The following is a 17964-nucleotide window of genomic DNA, read 5'->3' as shown; positions in this document are numbered from 1 at the left end:
ACATTTCCTTCGAATATAAAAGTCCCAAACAAATTTCGTACTCCATACATCTTTGTCCTGGCACATTGTTAGCTCCTTCCATTCAACCAAGAGTTTTATGTAAAGATGTCCACAGGCTCTGATGTCTGTACCTAAGGAGTGGTTCCTGTAGCATGGTAACAAATCTTGATAGGGCTGAGGGAAGTAAATCTACTATGGCATTATTGATACAGCTGCTTCCTGGAATAAAATTTAGGAATGTTCTGTTTCGAGGAATTTTAAAATTTACGTCTGTGTCAATTCAGTTGCCCAATTAGCTCTTCCTTATTAAATAGCAAGAATCATGATAATGTAACTAAAACAGTTCCTCAGAATAGACAATTTCCCAGATATATGCTTCAATTTATACAATTCATAAGAAATCAATTAAAAAGAAATGTAAGGTCTACTGGGTGGCCCCATACTAAGTGACAGGAAAGATTATTCCTCCTACTAAAAACTGTTCTAGGTTTTATTTTCTTACTTAAAAAATATAGCTAGGTTACAAAATTAAAACAAATAAAAGGAACACTTGATAATTTATCTGTCATTTTCTACCAAATTGCTTATAATTGTAACCATAAAATGATGATAACTTACCATATGTGGGACTGCAAACTAAGAAAAGCAGGGGTCAGTGCTGCTACAAAATTGAACCTACTACTCCCCCTAGTGCCTGTGGAACTAAATTGCAATAAAACATTAAATTTCTCCAATAAAGTGTGAAATTTAAAATACATTCAGTTCTAATATATCACTTGTTTAGGAAATACAAATGTGCTCCTGTGCATTTGATATATTTGGAAACAACTTGAGCATAATGTATCACCCTGAGAAACAGTACATGCAGGTAGAAAACTACACCTAGCTGAATCAAGTCCACTACAAATACACAAAACATGTAACCATGGGCCTTATGCCTCAAATACGTCCCAGCTATCTATTTACCTTGTGTAATGAGCTACACCCACTGACAGCTGGTGGTACAACTTTCCATCCAATTTCAGTAACCTTGTGCTACATTTTATAATAATAAGCTTTGACCCTTTCAATGTTCACTTTTATAAAGTGCTATATGTATTATAGTATTTCTGAATCATTCAAAACTGTGGTATCAGTTTTTCTTAGGTTCTCTTCTTTTGATGCTTCACTGACAATGTTTTAAAGTGATGTGTTCTTAATTATTACTTGTCATATGCCCAGTATAGACTTTTGGCATGATTTTGCCTACTATGGTGATTTTTCAGGAATACATTTCTCCTTACAGCAGAACTGATTGTATAACATATAAAATTTCAGTGCCTCTACCACACTGGCAAAGAGGAATATGAATAAATATCTGAAAGTATTTTTAAAAGTGTGTTTTATGTGTCAGTTTCTGTAAGAGTGTTACTGATCTGCTATCTCCTCTTAGAAAAGTTCTAAACAGAGTTCTACCGGAACTCAGGAGAAAAACTTAAGCTATATGTGTGTGTATGTGTAAAATAGATTTTAACATATATTAAAATACATACAGTTTTAAAATTTACTTTTTTCCCATTCAAGCTGTTAATCATACCAAATCATTTGTGTCCAAGATCTAATTTGGCAACTAAGATCTTTCCAGAAGTCTGAAGTGAATGAAGGTTAATTGACTCAAAAAGATAGGACGATCCCTTGTTTTGTATTCAAATATTATTTAAAAATTTAAGCATTAGGTTGCATAGGAAATATAAGTAATCCATTAAAGAGATAGAATGGAGTTCAAGAGAGAAGAGCAATGGTCCAAAAAACTATTTTCACAAATAACGGAAGCAGTTTCTCACAGGTGTTTTGATTTTCTGAAAGGAAAAAACCCCCAGCATTTTATACAGAAAAAAAAGTCAGGACAAAAACTGAAGAATTCATAATCCTCCACTTAGTTTAACTCTTTTGCTTATATCTAATATTTCACAATTATAGTCAGCTTTCTGAACTGCATACTTTGCTTATCAAAGTATACTTCAACATTAGTAGTTTATCTACACTGGGTTTAATCTTTCTACATCATCAACTTACAGGAAATATGGAAAACCTTACTGCTAGGCAGGGAATCCGAGAGTGTGGCCCATGGCTATCAGTCTGGATATTCCTAGGGAGGAAAATCCTGAGCCCTTCTAGCTGGGGTCAAGTATATTTTATTAAGCTGCTTGGATAGGTGACTGATATGCACACTATAGTTTCAGAACTGGTGAGGAGCACTGGTCTAAACTACTTTTACAAGTTGCAGGTTCCATTTCTACCCATCTTGCAGTTCTACAAAATTAAGAAAAGCAACTTTTCAATCACCAAAGTCATAACATCTTTATAGAAAATTAACTGGAAAGCTTTTTTATTAAAAAGTTGCTGTCATTTTTGGTCTTTCTAATCTTGACTGAACACTATTTATTTGGGCCCTAATGAGTTAAAAATATTCAATTATTTCTCTTTCAAAAGATATCTGGAATAAAATCATTGTCTAAATATTAATATCTAAAAGGCAGTTTCTTACCTAAGTATATGTTTAATATAAAAATACATATTTCATATATACATGCAAAACAGCAGACATGTTTAATAAAACCCTAGAAATCATCTTAATAAATGCAGAAAAAGCATTTGACAAAATTCAACATCCTCACAAATCCTCAACAACTAGGCATAAAAGGAACGTACTTCAACACAACAGAGGCCACATATGAAATGTGCACAGCTAACATCAGACACAGCAGTGAAATTGGAAAGTTTTTCCCTAAGATCAGAAGTACTGGAAGTTTTAACTGGATCAATTATGCAATAAAAAAATAAATACATGAAAGGCATTCAAACAGGAAAGGAAGACAGACTTTGTGCTGCTGGAGTGACTTTATACAAAGGAAACCCTACAGACTTCATCAAACAACTGTTGGAAATGATAAATGCAGTAAAGTTGCAGGACATAAAATCAACACACAAAACTGGTAGCATTTCTGTATACAACAGCAAACTATCTGAAAAAGAAATTAAGTAATCAACCCCATTCATAACAGTATCAAAAAATAAAATAACTGTAAGTCTTTACTTGTAAGTAAATTTAACTGATGTGGTGAAAGTTCTGTATATGTACTGAAAACAAACACTGATGAAAGAAATAGTTCAGTAAATGAAAAGATATCCTGGTTCATGGGTATGAAGAATATTGCTTAAGTAAATGTACTATTCAAAGCAATCTACAGACTCAATGCAACTGCTATCCAGATTCCAATGTCATTCTTCACAGAAAAAGAAAAATTCCTAAAATTTCTATGGAACCATGAAAGAACCTCAATGTCAAAAAAGAATCTTGAGCAAAAAAGACAGTAGCTGTGGGCATCACACTATCTAACTTCAAAATCTATTACAAAGCTATAGTAATCAGACAGCATAGTACTGGCACAAAAACAGACACACTGGCCAATGAAACAGGATAGTGAGCTTAAAAATACATTTTGATTTACTGTCAACTGATTTTTAACAAAAGTGCCAAGAACACAATAAAGACTGGATAGTCTCTTCAATACACAGTGTTGGGGAACCTGGACATCCACAAACAGAATAAACCTTTATTTTATACCATATAAAAAATTAACTCAAAATAGATTAAAGGCTTAACCTAAAGACCTCAGACTATAAAGCTGCTCCAAGAAACCACTGAAGAAATGCTCTCCTACATTGGTTTGAGCAAAGATTTCCTGGACATGATTCCAAAAGCACAGGCAGAGAAAATACAAATTAACACATCAGATTGCATCAAACTAAAAGTCATCCACAAATTGGGAGAAAATATTTGTAAACTTCATATCTGATAAGGAACAAAACTATTAAAGAATTCAAACAACTCAAAAGCAAAGAAACCCACAAAACCCAATAGAAATGGACAAAAAACTAAACTGACATTTTTCAAAAGAAGATACACATACGAATGACCAATAGATATATGAAGAAAATGCTTATCCTCCCTAAATATCAGAAAAGTGCAAACGAAAACCACAATAAGATATTACTTCACACCTGTTAGAATTACTATAAGATATGAAAGACAAGTGTTGATGAGGATGTGGAGAAACGGGAACCCTTGTGCACTGTTAGAGGGAATATAAAAATACATCTGCACATTTATGTTTACTGCAGCATTAATTGCAATAGCTAAATATGGAACCCTAGATATCCATTATCAGCTGAATAGGTAAGGAAAATGTGATATATACACAATGGGATATTATTAGCCTTAGAAAGAAAATTCTGTCACTAATGACAACATGGATATACCCAGAGTATATTACATTACATGAAATAAGCCAGGCACAGAAATATAAATACTACATGGTTTCACTTATATTTGGAATCTAAAAACCAAACCATAGAGATAGAGAGTAAAATAGTGGCTACTATAGGCTTGGCTAGAGGTATGGAATAGGAGAGGGAGCTATTGATCAAAAGGCACAAAATTTCATTTATAGAAATCATCTTGGAGATCTACTGCATAGGATGGTGACTAGTAAATAATAATCTAATGTACATTTCAAAACTGCTACAGATTAGACTTCAAATGTTCTTACCACAAAACATGGTAAGCATATGATATAATGGATTTATTAAATAATTTGTTGAGTGCTTCCGATCATTCACCAATGTAAACATAGCAAAACATCACATTGTACTTCCAAAATAATACATACACTTATTTTTAAATTAAAAATTAAAGCAAAACAAAAATCCTAGCAATTCAAAATTCTGACACATGCTCACGATATGTCACTAATTATATAAAACATTTTTAAAAACTAGAGAGTCAACATTGTCTTCTCCAATTGTATATAAATGCACCAAATTAAGTGCCCATGTTAATAAATTAAAAACTGGAGATGAGGTTTAATAATGGCATCTTTTAAGATTTATTATGGTAGGCTTATTTATCACAGAGTTTTGCTGAAAACCATTAAACCTCTCACTAATACATGTGTACTACCACATAATTTAAAATACCATACAATATTTTTTTTTGATAAAATGATCTCTGTTCTCTAAAACTACCTCCTGCTATTTCCTATTAGGCATACACTCAGTACATGCTTGACTCAGACTAGCCAGGCTGCTTCATTAGGACAAGAAGCTACAAAGTACCAAGAGACACATCCTCCCCACTTCTTCCTCCATCTGTTGATCTGTTCCTTAAAAGCCAATGTGCAAGCAAGGAAGGCTAAGCCTTCCTGTAAATATACGTGACAATATAAACAATGCTACAAACCAAACCAGTACTAAATTCCACTAAACAACTGTACCGTTTCCCAGACAGCATAAAGCATAAAAATGGTCTGGAACAGAAAAGACAGACAACTTCAGCAGCTTCTAAGTAGAGTGGGGGAGGGATACTCTTGTTATTTAATATACAATGTGACAGGTTCATACACATGAGGTCCACATTTGCTGTTTTTATTAAGTGATTCTGCTTCTGGGTAAAAGGAGAAAGAGAGACAGAATCTCCTTTAGGGTGTATGGTTTCAACTTAAACTTTGGCAAATTTCTCCTGCTAAGACTCAGATAAGAAGTTTTTAGGTTTGGTAGGTCGTAAATTTTGGTGTAACTGCTCCACCGTGCCAGTATAGCATAAAAGTAGCCACAAATGATGAATAACCAAATAAATGTAGTTGTGTTCCAATCAAGTTTTACTTACAAAATAGAATATAGCTTCGATTTAACCTGTGAACTGTAATTTGTCAAGCCTTGCCCTAGCCTGAGAACAAGTAACTTCTCCAGAGTTTCCAAGAGAAACACAAAAAATATAGAGTGAAAATTATTTGATCTTCAGGAAGAAAACTGAGTCTAAAATCACTGTGCTTGGTTTTAAGAGTGATTAGCCTTTTGAAAAATAGTTTGTACCAATATTTAAAAGCATTTATTTATTTATTTATTTTGGTTTTTCTCCAGTACTGGGAATTGAACTCACAACCTTGCACTTGCCAGCCAGGCGCTATGCCGCTGAGCTAAATCCCCAGCCCCTAAAAGCATATATTTATTACAGACCTTATTTTATCACACTGCCACATCCTATGCCTTTTCTTTCCCCAAGCTGCTCTGCATCTTTATTATCTTTAAAATTTCACTTGTGTATTAAATTAAGAAACAACTATCCTTTGAAAAGTAAAAATTACAAAGATGGTAACCTTAGTTTAAGAATATTTATAATAAGAAGACTCAAAAAAGAAGTTATAGTAAAAGAAAATGGAGAAGACGACAGAGGCGAAAGCTCTGAGAAAGACATAATGGGAAATTTACAGAAACAGATCTTTAGGAAGGGGAAAGGAAAGAAGGGAAAAGTAAAAAAAAAAAAAAACCTGAGAAAAGAAGGAAAACATGGAAACAAAGCTTTGTAAATGGGGAGGGAAGGAGGGGGTTAAAGAGAGGGTAGGGAATATAGAAAAAAAATCAAGTTGTATCATGTACAGGTACAAATTCTCTATGATAAATGTGATTGTCATGTATATTTAAAATGTAACAATAAAGTCTAATGTAAAAAAAAACCCAGATAATTAACCTATTATCTATTTTCCATTAAAACTGGATCACTTGCCCACATGTGCATGGAATGTAAATATAATCTGGGTGAGACTCAGGCTACAAAAGTGACAAGATATCTGGGGAAAAGGAACATCCCACTTTAGAGCAACTCTTGGTACCAAAGCCAGAGTTTAAGAATCAAAAACTTACAAAACCCATGTTTTAAAATATAAGCTTTTGAAAGTCACATCTTAAGCATCTGTCTCTAATTATTCTTGCTATCCCTTGTGTTTATGTCCTGTAACTGTATACTTTCTTGTACTCTATATTAAGATTATTTTTGCTAACTACCATGAAGACAAGACTGTTTTCTAATATATAAACAGCCGAGTAGATTTAAGAAATAACCCCTACAGGGGAGTGGTAGATGGCACTGAGTTATTAAACCTAGATTTATAAAAACCAATGAAAAATTTACTTTAGCAAAAAATAGTCAGTAGGAAGGGAAATGGACTCTGAATATTTCAGGGTTTTGGACACTTACTGTCTCTAGATGTACCCTCAAAGCCTCATGTGGTCTTAGGTGGACATTTGTCAAAAGTAAATGGATCTAGAGTGTGCCACACTGGGATTGATTCATGGTACAATACTAGGATCAAGGGCATTAGGATTAAGGGGTAAGTGCTTCCCACCTAAGTACCCTGGATAAGATATAAGGGATAGGAAGAGCTGTGGCTGGGTTCCCTTGCTTGCTTTGCTACCTTCTGCCCATGACGACTGTCTCTCTTCTGCAATACTCGTCTGCCATGCCGCCCGCCTTGGAGCAAGCTGATTTTGGACTGAAACTTCTATAGATTGTGAGCTAAATAAACCCTTCCTCCTTTAACTTTGAGTGTCACATATTTTGTCTCAACAATGAAAGAAAAGTAACTAAGATACTATATGATTAAACTATATGAAGTTTATGATGATACTATATGATTGTGGGGATTTTGTATTTCTTAGTATGTTTCTATCTGACAAGAAGAACGATCCCTTTTATGTAAGCAGAAATCTGCGTATCACTGGCAGAAAAGGATTATAATGTTACTCTCACCTAAAGCCACATTCAGGCCAAATAATTAAAACAAGAAGATTAGGAAAATCTTGCCAAGGGTGAGGAAAAAAATGGAAGAGATCCAATTTGTCCTTTTCCTTCATCCCCATTCTAGAAAGTAAATTAAAAAACAAAGTTGGCCCAACTAAAGAAATCCTGCTTAGTTTTTCTTACTTATTCTTGTATTCTCTAATTTCTGACTGTGTTCTTACAACTCTAATATGAAAGTCTAGAAATCTGTCCTTCTAAAGGTAAAAACATCTGGGGAAAAAAAAAAACATCATGAGAGACATCTAGTACAGAAGTAAAACATATACAAGGAATCAAAAAGTTCAAAGATGAACATACTTTCACTATTTTTCTACACTGATTAAAAAGTGGTATTTGACACTAGTTCTAGTATCATGACTTTTTATCTTCTACTAATTCTGCATGCAAAAAAGAATAACATATAGTAAGCACCTCAATTTGTTTCTTTTTTTTTTTGAGACAAATGTCTCAAAATATGATATGGAGTTACTTTCCCACATTTACTGTTGAATTTCGTTTTTCTTTTGGGGTAATTAATTATAATAAATGTCAGTTATATAAATACTCAAGTAGACTCTCAAGCTTTTTCTCACATGAATTGAAAGATCAATTAAAGAAATGTTTACAGTCATTGAATTGTTTAATACATAGTCTGCATCATAATAACATTAAGAACTTCATAAGCTTACTTTCAATAATAACTTACTTCTGTTTTTGTGATTTTTTTCCTCTATGCTTCCTTGAAGATATAAAGTAAACTGATAGAAAGTAGGGAAAAAGCCATTACATTTAAGTGAATATGGTTTAAATTTTTTATAACTGGTTATATTAAATTATATATCACACTTTATGTAAAATATACAAATCAGGATTCTATTAGCAAAAAATTCTTATACAGAAATAAAAAGCATAAACCATTAAATGTTAAAAAACTCTATAAATCAAAAATGTTAAAAGTAAAGTAGTTAAGCTTGATAATTTTTCAAAAATTTACATCATACTATATATTCCTTAAAGTATAAAAAAGCAAAAACATTGCAAATTTACATATAACTGACCATTTTATTTCTAGTTTAAAACAGAAGCTAAAAAGGAAATTCTTATTCCACATTTCTAAAAGTCAGAGGAAAATAAGTCTGCAAATTTGTGATACCTTAGAGTGAGGTCAACTAGAACTAGAAGCCATCTCATTATTTGAAAAACTACTGGCTACCTAGGATTGTCTTTATAAATCCAAATGCTGGGGCTGGAGTGTAGCCCAGTGGTAGACCACTTGCCTACCATGTATAAGGCCCTGGGTACACACACACATACACACACACACACACACACACACACAATGTATATCTTTATTACATAATGTTTATTTCTTATGTGATAAAATAAATCAAAATTCAAGACTTCTTTACTGTTTGGGGGATATTATGGTTTGTGTCTGGATATGCCCCCAAACCTTCATGGGGTCATGAGAGGTGGGCTTTTCAGAGATGTGGAGGCGGATGAATCTAGAGTTTGTGACTGGTTCATTGTCTAGTGCTGGGATTGGAGGGGTTAGTGCTACACTCGCCCCAGCATGGGTAGCCTGCATAAAATATAAGGGAGGAAAAGAGGCTTGCTTTCTGCCTTTTTTGCTTTTGCTGCTTTTACTGTCTTCCATCACCATGGATGGTTGTGCCACCTTGCCCTGGAGCCAGCTGACTAGGGACTGAAACCTCTACAAGCTGTAAGCTAAACAAACCTTTCCTTCTCTTAACAGGTATTTCGTCTTAGCAATGAGAAAAATGTAACTGAGACAGGATATGCCTAACCAATGAAAGAATATATTAAATGAATAAATAGGAAGATAGTGGGAAGAAAAGACCATTAACCATAGCAAAGTGTAGGTGCTAAAAAAGAAAGAAAAACTCTGTATATATGTGAGAGTGTGTGTGTGTGTGTGTGTGTGTGTGTGTGTGTGTGTGTGTGTTGTTGGGAATTCAACCCAAGGTTTCATGCATGCAATGCAAGTGTTTACCACTGAGCTACATCCTCAGCCCTTAATACAAATACTGTCAATTGCTAAGAAATTGTTATAGCATTAATACTGTACCATAATATTCAGATTCATTCTGAATGCTGCACTCTTTATCTTAAACAGAGGAGAATTAAAGTAAAACTGAGGGGTCATTGCTTATTTAATCAGTGGGAGAAATAATAATTATGCAGAGGATAATATAACTACACTGCATAGTAGGAGACTAATTCCCCTAAACACTATGAATTAAAACATTATGATGTCCAACAAATCTCGTTACAATAGTATATTCTATAAATCTTTTTTTGAAGTATTCAAAATGCCTATTAAAGAATATGCTTCTATCCATTCATGTATAGCTACTATTATTGTTCAAATTATTATCTTAATTATTTATTATATCTGGAATTGCTAGATTGAAAATCAGAAAAGGTAGTTCTATAAATGTGAAATATTTCTTCTTAGAACTATTTATCTATAAATTATATGTTATGATTAGAAGAGACATCTACCATGTTTAGAATATAAGTTCCAAGAGAATGTTGCTACCAAACTAATAATGAAAAAGAGCCAGATAATCTACAAAATATAACTTTTGGGTCCAACAGAAAGCTGAGGTCACAAGGCAATCAGGTGAACTAAATTCGAAAGGGTGGCAAGTGTTTCTAAGGAGACTTAAGACACAGAGCCCAGAGGAAGAGGTGGTCATAAAAACCAGGTAAAAAGAGAATAGCCAAATTTTGAAACAAATTTTGAAAGGGTGAGTGTGAGCTAGTATGACAATTCAGACGTTCCAGGAAGCACCAAAAAAGGAGTATCCACTTAATCCTTGGATCTTCACAGTCCTCTACCAGTGACTTCTAAGACATAATGGGAGGAGTCAGTCTTTACTGTTTTGTAACATACAATCTCAGGTACTAAAATACAGAGATGAGAGAAAGCTAATACTGGGAGGCAATATACAAGAGACAAAGTAGTCAAGAAACTAAATTCAGAGGCCTGAGACATCTGAATTAGTAAACAGAAACTTTAAAACAGTTTTTAAAAAGAATTTAGTGAAAAAGATGGGCACATGAATGAACAGATGGGGAATTTCAGCAAAGAAAAATGGTATTAGTAAGAATCAAATGGAAATGCCTGGAATAAATACAATATAAGAAACAAGTAATTCCTTTAATGGACTTTTCAGCAGAATGGACAGGATACAGTTAGGAATCAAGGAATTTAAAAATAAGGCAACAAAAACCATCTGAAACAAAGCACAGAACACTGCTGAAATCCAGGTTATTAGTAACTACCTCAGGAACATGCTCTTCAATAAATTAAGACAATCCAGAGAAAAAGATCGATAAATAGATTTATACGAATTACCAAAACTGACCCAAGAAAATATAACAACCCTGGATAATCCAGTAATAGACAATAAAATTGAGGCAGTAATAAAGAGAAAACCTTAAGATCCAATTGATTCAACAATGAATTCTACAAGAACTTTTTTGGGGAAGATCTAACACCAATAACTTCTCAAACTCCTTAATGAAAATGAAAGGGAAACAGTATTGCCAAATTCATTCTTGGAAGCTAGCATTATCTTGATTCTCCCCACCCAAAAAATCTACAGCATAGGTTGATCTCTTTAATGAACATATATCCTTAAGAAGACACTGGTAAACAAAATGCGAAGATCCTTAACCAAACAAATGGAGTTCAACAAATCATTAAAAAGATCATACGTCATCACCAAGTAGATTTTATCCCAGAAATGCAAGAATAGCTCAATATATGCAAATCAGTAAATGTAATAGATCACCATAAACATAAACTAGGACAAAAATCACATCATCATTTCAATGGATGCAGAAAAAGCCTTTGACAGAATCCAACAATCCATTCATGATTAAAAACTGTAGAAAATAGGAATGTAAGAACATTATCTCAATCTGACAAATGCCACTTATGATAAACCTACTGCCAATATATGGAGAAAAACTGAAAGCTTTTCCTCTAAAGTCAAGAATGAAAAACAGATGTCCACTATCACCACTCTTGTTCAACATAATACTCAAAACTTTAGGCAGAGCAATCAGGCAAGGGAAAGAAATAAAAGATATCTGCAGGAAAGGAAGAAGTCAGACTATCCTTATTCACAGGTGACATAATCCTTTACACAGAAGATACAAAAAATTCCACCAAAAGACTCCTAGAGCTAATAAACAAATTCAGCAAGGTAGCAGGATACATATCAACACACACACGAATCAATAATGTTCCTGTACACCAATAATGAACCCACCTGGAAAGAAATTAAGAAAATAATACAATTCACAATAGCTTGAAGAAAAATTAAACTTAGGAATTAACCTACAATGAAAGTAAAAGACTTTGAAGAGGACATCAGAAAATGGGAAGATATCTTCTGTTCTTGGATAGGCAAAACCAATATTATCAAAATTTCCATACTTCCAAAACCAATACACAGATTTAATACAATTCCAATCAAAATATCAATAGCATTCCTCAGAGGACTAGAGAAAACAATCCTAAAATTCATACAGAATCAGAAGAAACCCAAAATAGCAAAAGCAAGCCCGGGCAACAAGAGCAAAATAGGAGGCATCACAATCCTGGATTTTAAGTTACATTACAAAGCTTCAGGGATAAAAACAGCAGGGGATTGGCACAAAAAGATACGTGGATCAATGGAACAGAATATAGGATGCAAAAATAACCTCAGACACATTTAGCCATCTGATCTTTGAGGAAGGGACCAAAAATATTCACTAGAAGAAAGAGCCTCTTTAGCAAATGGTGCTGGGAAAAATGGCAGAAGACTGAATCTAGATCTGTATCTCTCATGATGCACTAAACTAAAACCAAAATGGATGAAAGATCTAAATATTAATGCAGAAACAATATGCTAGAAAATAAAATAGGTAAAACTTTTGAAGAGACAGGCACAGTCAAGGACTTTCTAAATAGAAGCTCAATTGTATAAGAAATAATATCAAGAATCAACAAATGAGATTACAGCAAGTTAAAAAGCTTCTGCACCGTGAGGGAAATAATTGTGAAGTTACAACCTACAGAATGGGAAATTTTTGCCAGCTACTCCTCAGAGAGGACTAATATGTAGAATATATGAAGAACTCAAAAAATTAGATACCCCCCCAAATAAAAGACCCACTCAAACCCAAAGCCAAAGACCCAAATAGAGAGCCCATAAATATATAAAAACACTTTCAACATCTCTGGCCATTAGAAAAAAGCAAATTAAAACAATGGTGAAAAAAACTAAAAATAGAAATTCCATTCAAAACAGCTATTCTACTTCTAAATATCCTCCCAAAGTTATATAAAGACATCATACTAGATGATACATACGTTCCCATGTTTATAGTAGCACAATTCATAATAGCTATGTCTTGATTGCTGCTTATATGTCCACCAATAGATGAATGGATAAAGAAAATATAGTATTTATATAACAGAAAATGGGCTTGTACTGCTCAAAAAAAAGATTCTAAACTTGTAGAATACCAGAATACCAGTATTCTTTCTCTTCTTCAATCATATTTAGATTTCACTTAAAAGTAACAAAAGTTCTGTAAACTTCCAAAAAACTGTATACAGCTTACTAAATATCCTCATATTCCCTCACTTAATCTTTATAATAATAAAACACCACTACAGTGTATTACTGGCTTAAAAATAAAACAAGAATAACTTACATGACTGAAGGCAGTATCAGTTCTGGTACTCCCAATGCCCCCTTGAAAATTCACCTTTACTCTGAGGTCTGGATTCACATGATGATTGAACATGCTGCAGTCCCTAAAGGTCCCAAATGACCTGCTGTTCAATAAATCCAATGTAAGCGTATGTTTCTCTTATATGACTTCTCTATACCAGTAGCCCTTCTAGGAATGTTATCCTTCTTGGGCTCTTTTGGGCACAAGGTTTATTACTATTCTTCCTTTATTTCTAACTACTACTTCTCATTCTTATCATAAGGACCTATTGTTCTAGCCCAAATAACTGTTGGGATCTGTCCTTGGCTTTTACTTCGTTTTGTTTGGTTTTGTTTTTTGTGACAGGGTCTCCCTATGTAGTTCAGGCTGGCCTTGAACTCACTATGTAGCCCACGCTGGCCTCAAACTCGCAGTGATCCTCCTCCCTCAACCTCCTGAGTGCTGGGATTAGAGGTGTGTGCCACCATATTCAGTTGTTTTTACCTCTTTTCAGGTTTTCTCTGGGAAATCTCATTTCACCAACAGTCAAAATTTCAGAAGTCACATATTTTTTGATGACTTAATATTTTTTCAGTGGAGCCTGTCTTCCATATTAAAGTTATACTCTTTTCAAAACTTGCTTTCCACATGTTCTATGCCACCTCTATAGACAGACCTGATTCAGAAATATGTCATTTAGGTTCTGGTTAGTCTATAAAACAAATCCTCCTATCTATTCTACTAGCAGGTATACCTGTCTCTTCCTTTGCATCTTCACTGCTTCTCATTTAGTTCTCAGTCCTTAGTTTCTGTCATCTGAACTACTGATCAACAAGACAGTGAGCTCCTAAGTTTTCCTTTCCCATCTACCTTTTATCTTACTGCCAGAAATATTCTTTAAATCAGATCAATTTGCTACCCAACATTAATAATCAAAGCCAAAACCCTGCTATCCATCCCAGCCGATATACTCCAACATCAATCCCAACACCTTTGCCACCGAAGACACTCAACAGTATGGATTTAAGCTGACCCTACCAGCATCACTTGCCTTTGCAACTTTCACTTCATCACTGCAACCTGTACTTTCATCAAATCAAATTCCTGAAGTTTACTGAACACATTATGACAGCTCTCTCCAATAGAATTTTCTGTGATGATGTAAATGTTCTATATTTGTTCTACATAGTACCCTTCACATATGGGTAAATGATACAGAGAATATGGCAAGTACAACTAAAGTACTGGATTTTTAAAAATTTTATTGAATTGTCATTAATTTACCTTAATTAAATTACTTTAATTTAACTAAACTTAAATTTAATTGTAATTAAATTTAACTTTAACTTAAATTGTAATTAATTTAACTTATAGTGGCTACCATATTAAACATCATGGATCTATGTTTTCTATTTCTCTATACTGCAGAATGTGTTTCTCCATCTAGAAGTGTTTCATTCTTTACCCTTCACTTACTTTTTTAAAATACAAATTCAACTTCTTTAATAGATGCAGAATTATTCAAGTTATCTATTTCTCCTAGAATAAGTATTGGCAGTTTGTCTTTCATAAAATTTATTGCTTTCATGATAATTGTAAAATTCATATGCATAAAGTTGTGTGTTCATAATAATACCTTATTTCTTTTAATAATTGGATTCTGTAGAGATGAGACCTCTGTCGTTCCTGACTTGGTAATGTGTTTTCTCTTTTTCTTCTGCTTAGGCAGTATGACTACAGTTTTAACAATTTCAGTATCTTCTCAAAGAATCATGTTGGCTGTATTGATGTTTTTCTATTGCTTTTCTGTTTTGTAACTCCCTACCTGATCTTTATTACATTCCTCCTGTAAACTTCTGGTTTCATTTTTCTTTGTCCAGTTTCTTAGAGTAAAGCTGAGGTTATTAATTGAAGAACTTTCTTTTAATGTTTTAGTGCTAAAATTTCTCTTTTCCTACTACTTCCATTGTATGAGGTTAATTTTAGTATGTTATATTTTGTTTTCATTTAGTTCAAAATACTTTCTACTTTCACTTTGACATTTTTCTTTGACACATGGATACTTCAATGTAAAAAATAAAGAAAAACACCTTTGGCTATAAACATCTTCAGTACTTCTTGATGTGGAGGAATACACACATATTTCTCACAGACACACACACATATTAAAGTATGTCAATATATTGCAACACTTTACAAACATTAGGCATTGTTATAATAGAACCCATATGCACCAATACTACTCCCAGGGAAGTATGTTAAATGCCTCCCAAATGATATTCATTATGTGAAAAACATTTCCAACCTAATTAACTTGAAGGATGAAACCTGAATATGTTCATATGCTTATTAACAATATTTATGTTTCCCATCAAATATGAAAGCCTACTTCTTTAGATACCTGTTGAGTTTTTCTTTTAAAAAGTTCTCACCAAAGGAAAGAATAATTATCTCTACAAGTCCAGATGTAAACCCTTTTAGATGTAATCAATTCAGGACAGCATTTACCGGTCAGCCTAGTAAATCAGAATCAATTTTAAAAAAAAGCATCCTACTAAGTCTTAAACATAGGACCATACACAACCCAAGTGGCAAAATACAATCAAACTTCTCCATACCTGAATCAGAAGGAATCTATAACGTGATTGGTTTTTTATGACTGGCTTTCCATGATGATACTGACTTCAAGGCATAACATCTTCTATTACTGGAAACATTTGCATATAAAGTATGCTTCATGTAAAGAGGCAGATAGGGAGCTCAAGAAGCTAGATTTTTACAAACCAGAATATTACAGAGGAGTGAGCCGCATAGAGACAGCTCTAAGATCTCAAGAGAGATGACTTCACTCAAGCTAAATACTACTTTGCCGATTCCTGGAGTAAAAGACTTGAGACTAGTGGAAAAAAAAAATCACTGGAAAAGAGGTTGAATAACTGCAAGAGCTCATAAAAGACTGAAAATAAGTAATACGCTCACCAGCCAGAGTAATAATTTAATAGCAAGACATCTGATGATAGGCTTCTCAGAGAAATCTCATTTTAGTAACGGGTCTAAATTAGCCCACAATAAAAGTTGATGTGGATATACTCTAACAAAACATCAAGGCAAGATAAACACTGATTCCAAGTAACTTGAGTGCCTAAAAAAGCCTAAGACTTTTTATAATCTACAAAAAGTAAAACCAATCAAGGTTCAGAGAGCAAAGGATAAATTTTATTCTATTTTGCAAGGTTCCTTTAATAAGAAGCAGTACCATATTAATCCAAAGTATATTTTGATAATTGATCATTTCAAATACTTACTAGAATCCCTTCAGCAACCACTAAATACTACGGTAGTAAAGCTAAAATTCCAGCAAAGGAATAAATATACTCAATATTCAACTACAAAAATTAAGAGGAGATTCAAAGGCAAACATAAATAAAACAAATAACAAAGTAGTACCACAATGGAAAACCTAAAGAAGTTCAACTATATCAATAATCAAGTAAATGTATTACATTATGAACTGATGACTAAAAACAGAGACTGTCAAACTGTATAAAAAAGTGAAACCCAACTATATGATCACTATCTATAAGAGATACACTGGAAATAAAAGTGGTAGGTTATACATATAGAAAACAACAAGACATACCACGCAAACAGTTAAGTACAAGAGAGTTGAGAACATATTAATATTAAACAAAACAGACTGTAAGAGAAGTATTGCTAAATATAGAGGAAAAAGTAACTATATCATACACACAAAATAAGGTATGTATACTAGTAACATTGCTTCAAATAACACCATCAAGTACCTCAATCAAAAGAAAATTAAACTTAGAAAACAGTATCAACAACTGCAAAAACTTTTCAAATGAAATATAATGTTCAAGGTATACCATACATGGGCTGTAAGTCTCATCAAATATTAAAAACTTAAAACTATACAGTACATATATTTGCTAAGCACAAAGGAATTAAACTGGAAGTCAGTAACAGAAATCAGTAACAATACCCAGTACTTCTACATATGTGTGTAAAAGCAATAAAAATATTTTAAAACATTTCAAATTGAATGATATTGCAAACATAATTTGTAGGATACAGCTAATAGAGTGCTTAAATGGGTATGTATACCTTTAAATGTTCACTTAAAATAAAGAAAGGCTTAAAAACATTGATCTGTTTCCTTTTTCAGATGCTTAAAAAAGATAAGCAAATTAAGCCCAAATTGACTGGAAGAAATGAAATAGAAGAGTAAAAATCAAGAAAAAAAAGGAAGAAAGAAAATTGAGTATCCAAAGTTGCTTTCTAAATATAAATAAAATTGATAGGAGCCTGACATATTGTTTGAAGAGAAGGAAAACACTAATTACCAATACAGTATTAGAGATGTAGCACAAATCAAAAGAAAAATAAGGGGAGGCCAACTTCCTATAATGGTGAAGTAGTTTATTTTGTTTTTTTTTTTTTTTTTTTTTTTTTTATTTTAAGGATAAAAGGAGGGAAACATTAACAGACATACAACATTTTACAACATATCACAAGCACAATACAGACAATACAGAGTTACAAAC

At 33.1% G+C, this 17964-nt stretch overlaps 1 protein-coding gene across 10 annotated transcripts in view; it reads right to left on the bottom strand.

Moving 5' to 3' along the window:
• Kiaa1328 (KIAA1328 ortholog) overlaps positions 1-17964 on the bottom strand; it is a 293177-nt gene that overhangs the window by 180446 nt on the left and 94767 nt on the right. For 2 of the 10 annotated variants that reach the window (XM_005372826.2, XM_005372827.2), the window contains exon 5: positions 13400-13523. The exons of the other annotated variants lie outside the window; for them this stretch is intronic. In XM_005372826.2, coding sequence (XP_005372883.1) covers positions 13400-13523 — 124 coding nt within the window. The remainder of the gene's footprint in view (positions 1-13399; positions 13524-17964) is intronic. 10 annotated transcript variants of the gene reach the window in all.

This window comes from Chinchilla lanigera, unplaced genomic scaffold (genome assembly GCF_000276665.1).
Source record: "Chinchilla lanigera isolate Chin_1 unplaced genomic scaffold, ChiLan1.0 scaffold00001, whole genome shotgun sequence".
In the NCBI taxonomy this organism is placed as follows: Eukaryota; Metazoa; Chordata; class Mammalia; order Rodentia; family Chinchillidae; genus Chinchilla; species Chinchilla lanigera.
The sequence above is the reverse complement of the archived record's forward strand: the minus strand, read 5'-3'. Positions and strand labels throughout refer to the sequence as shown.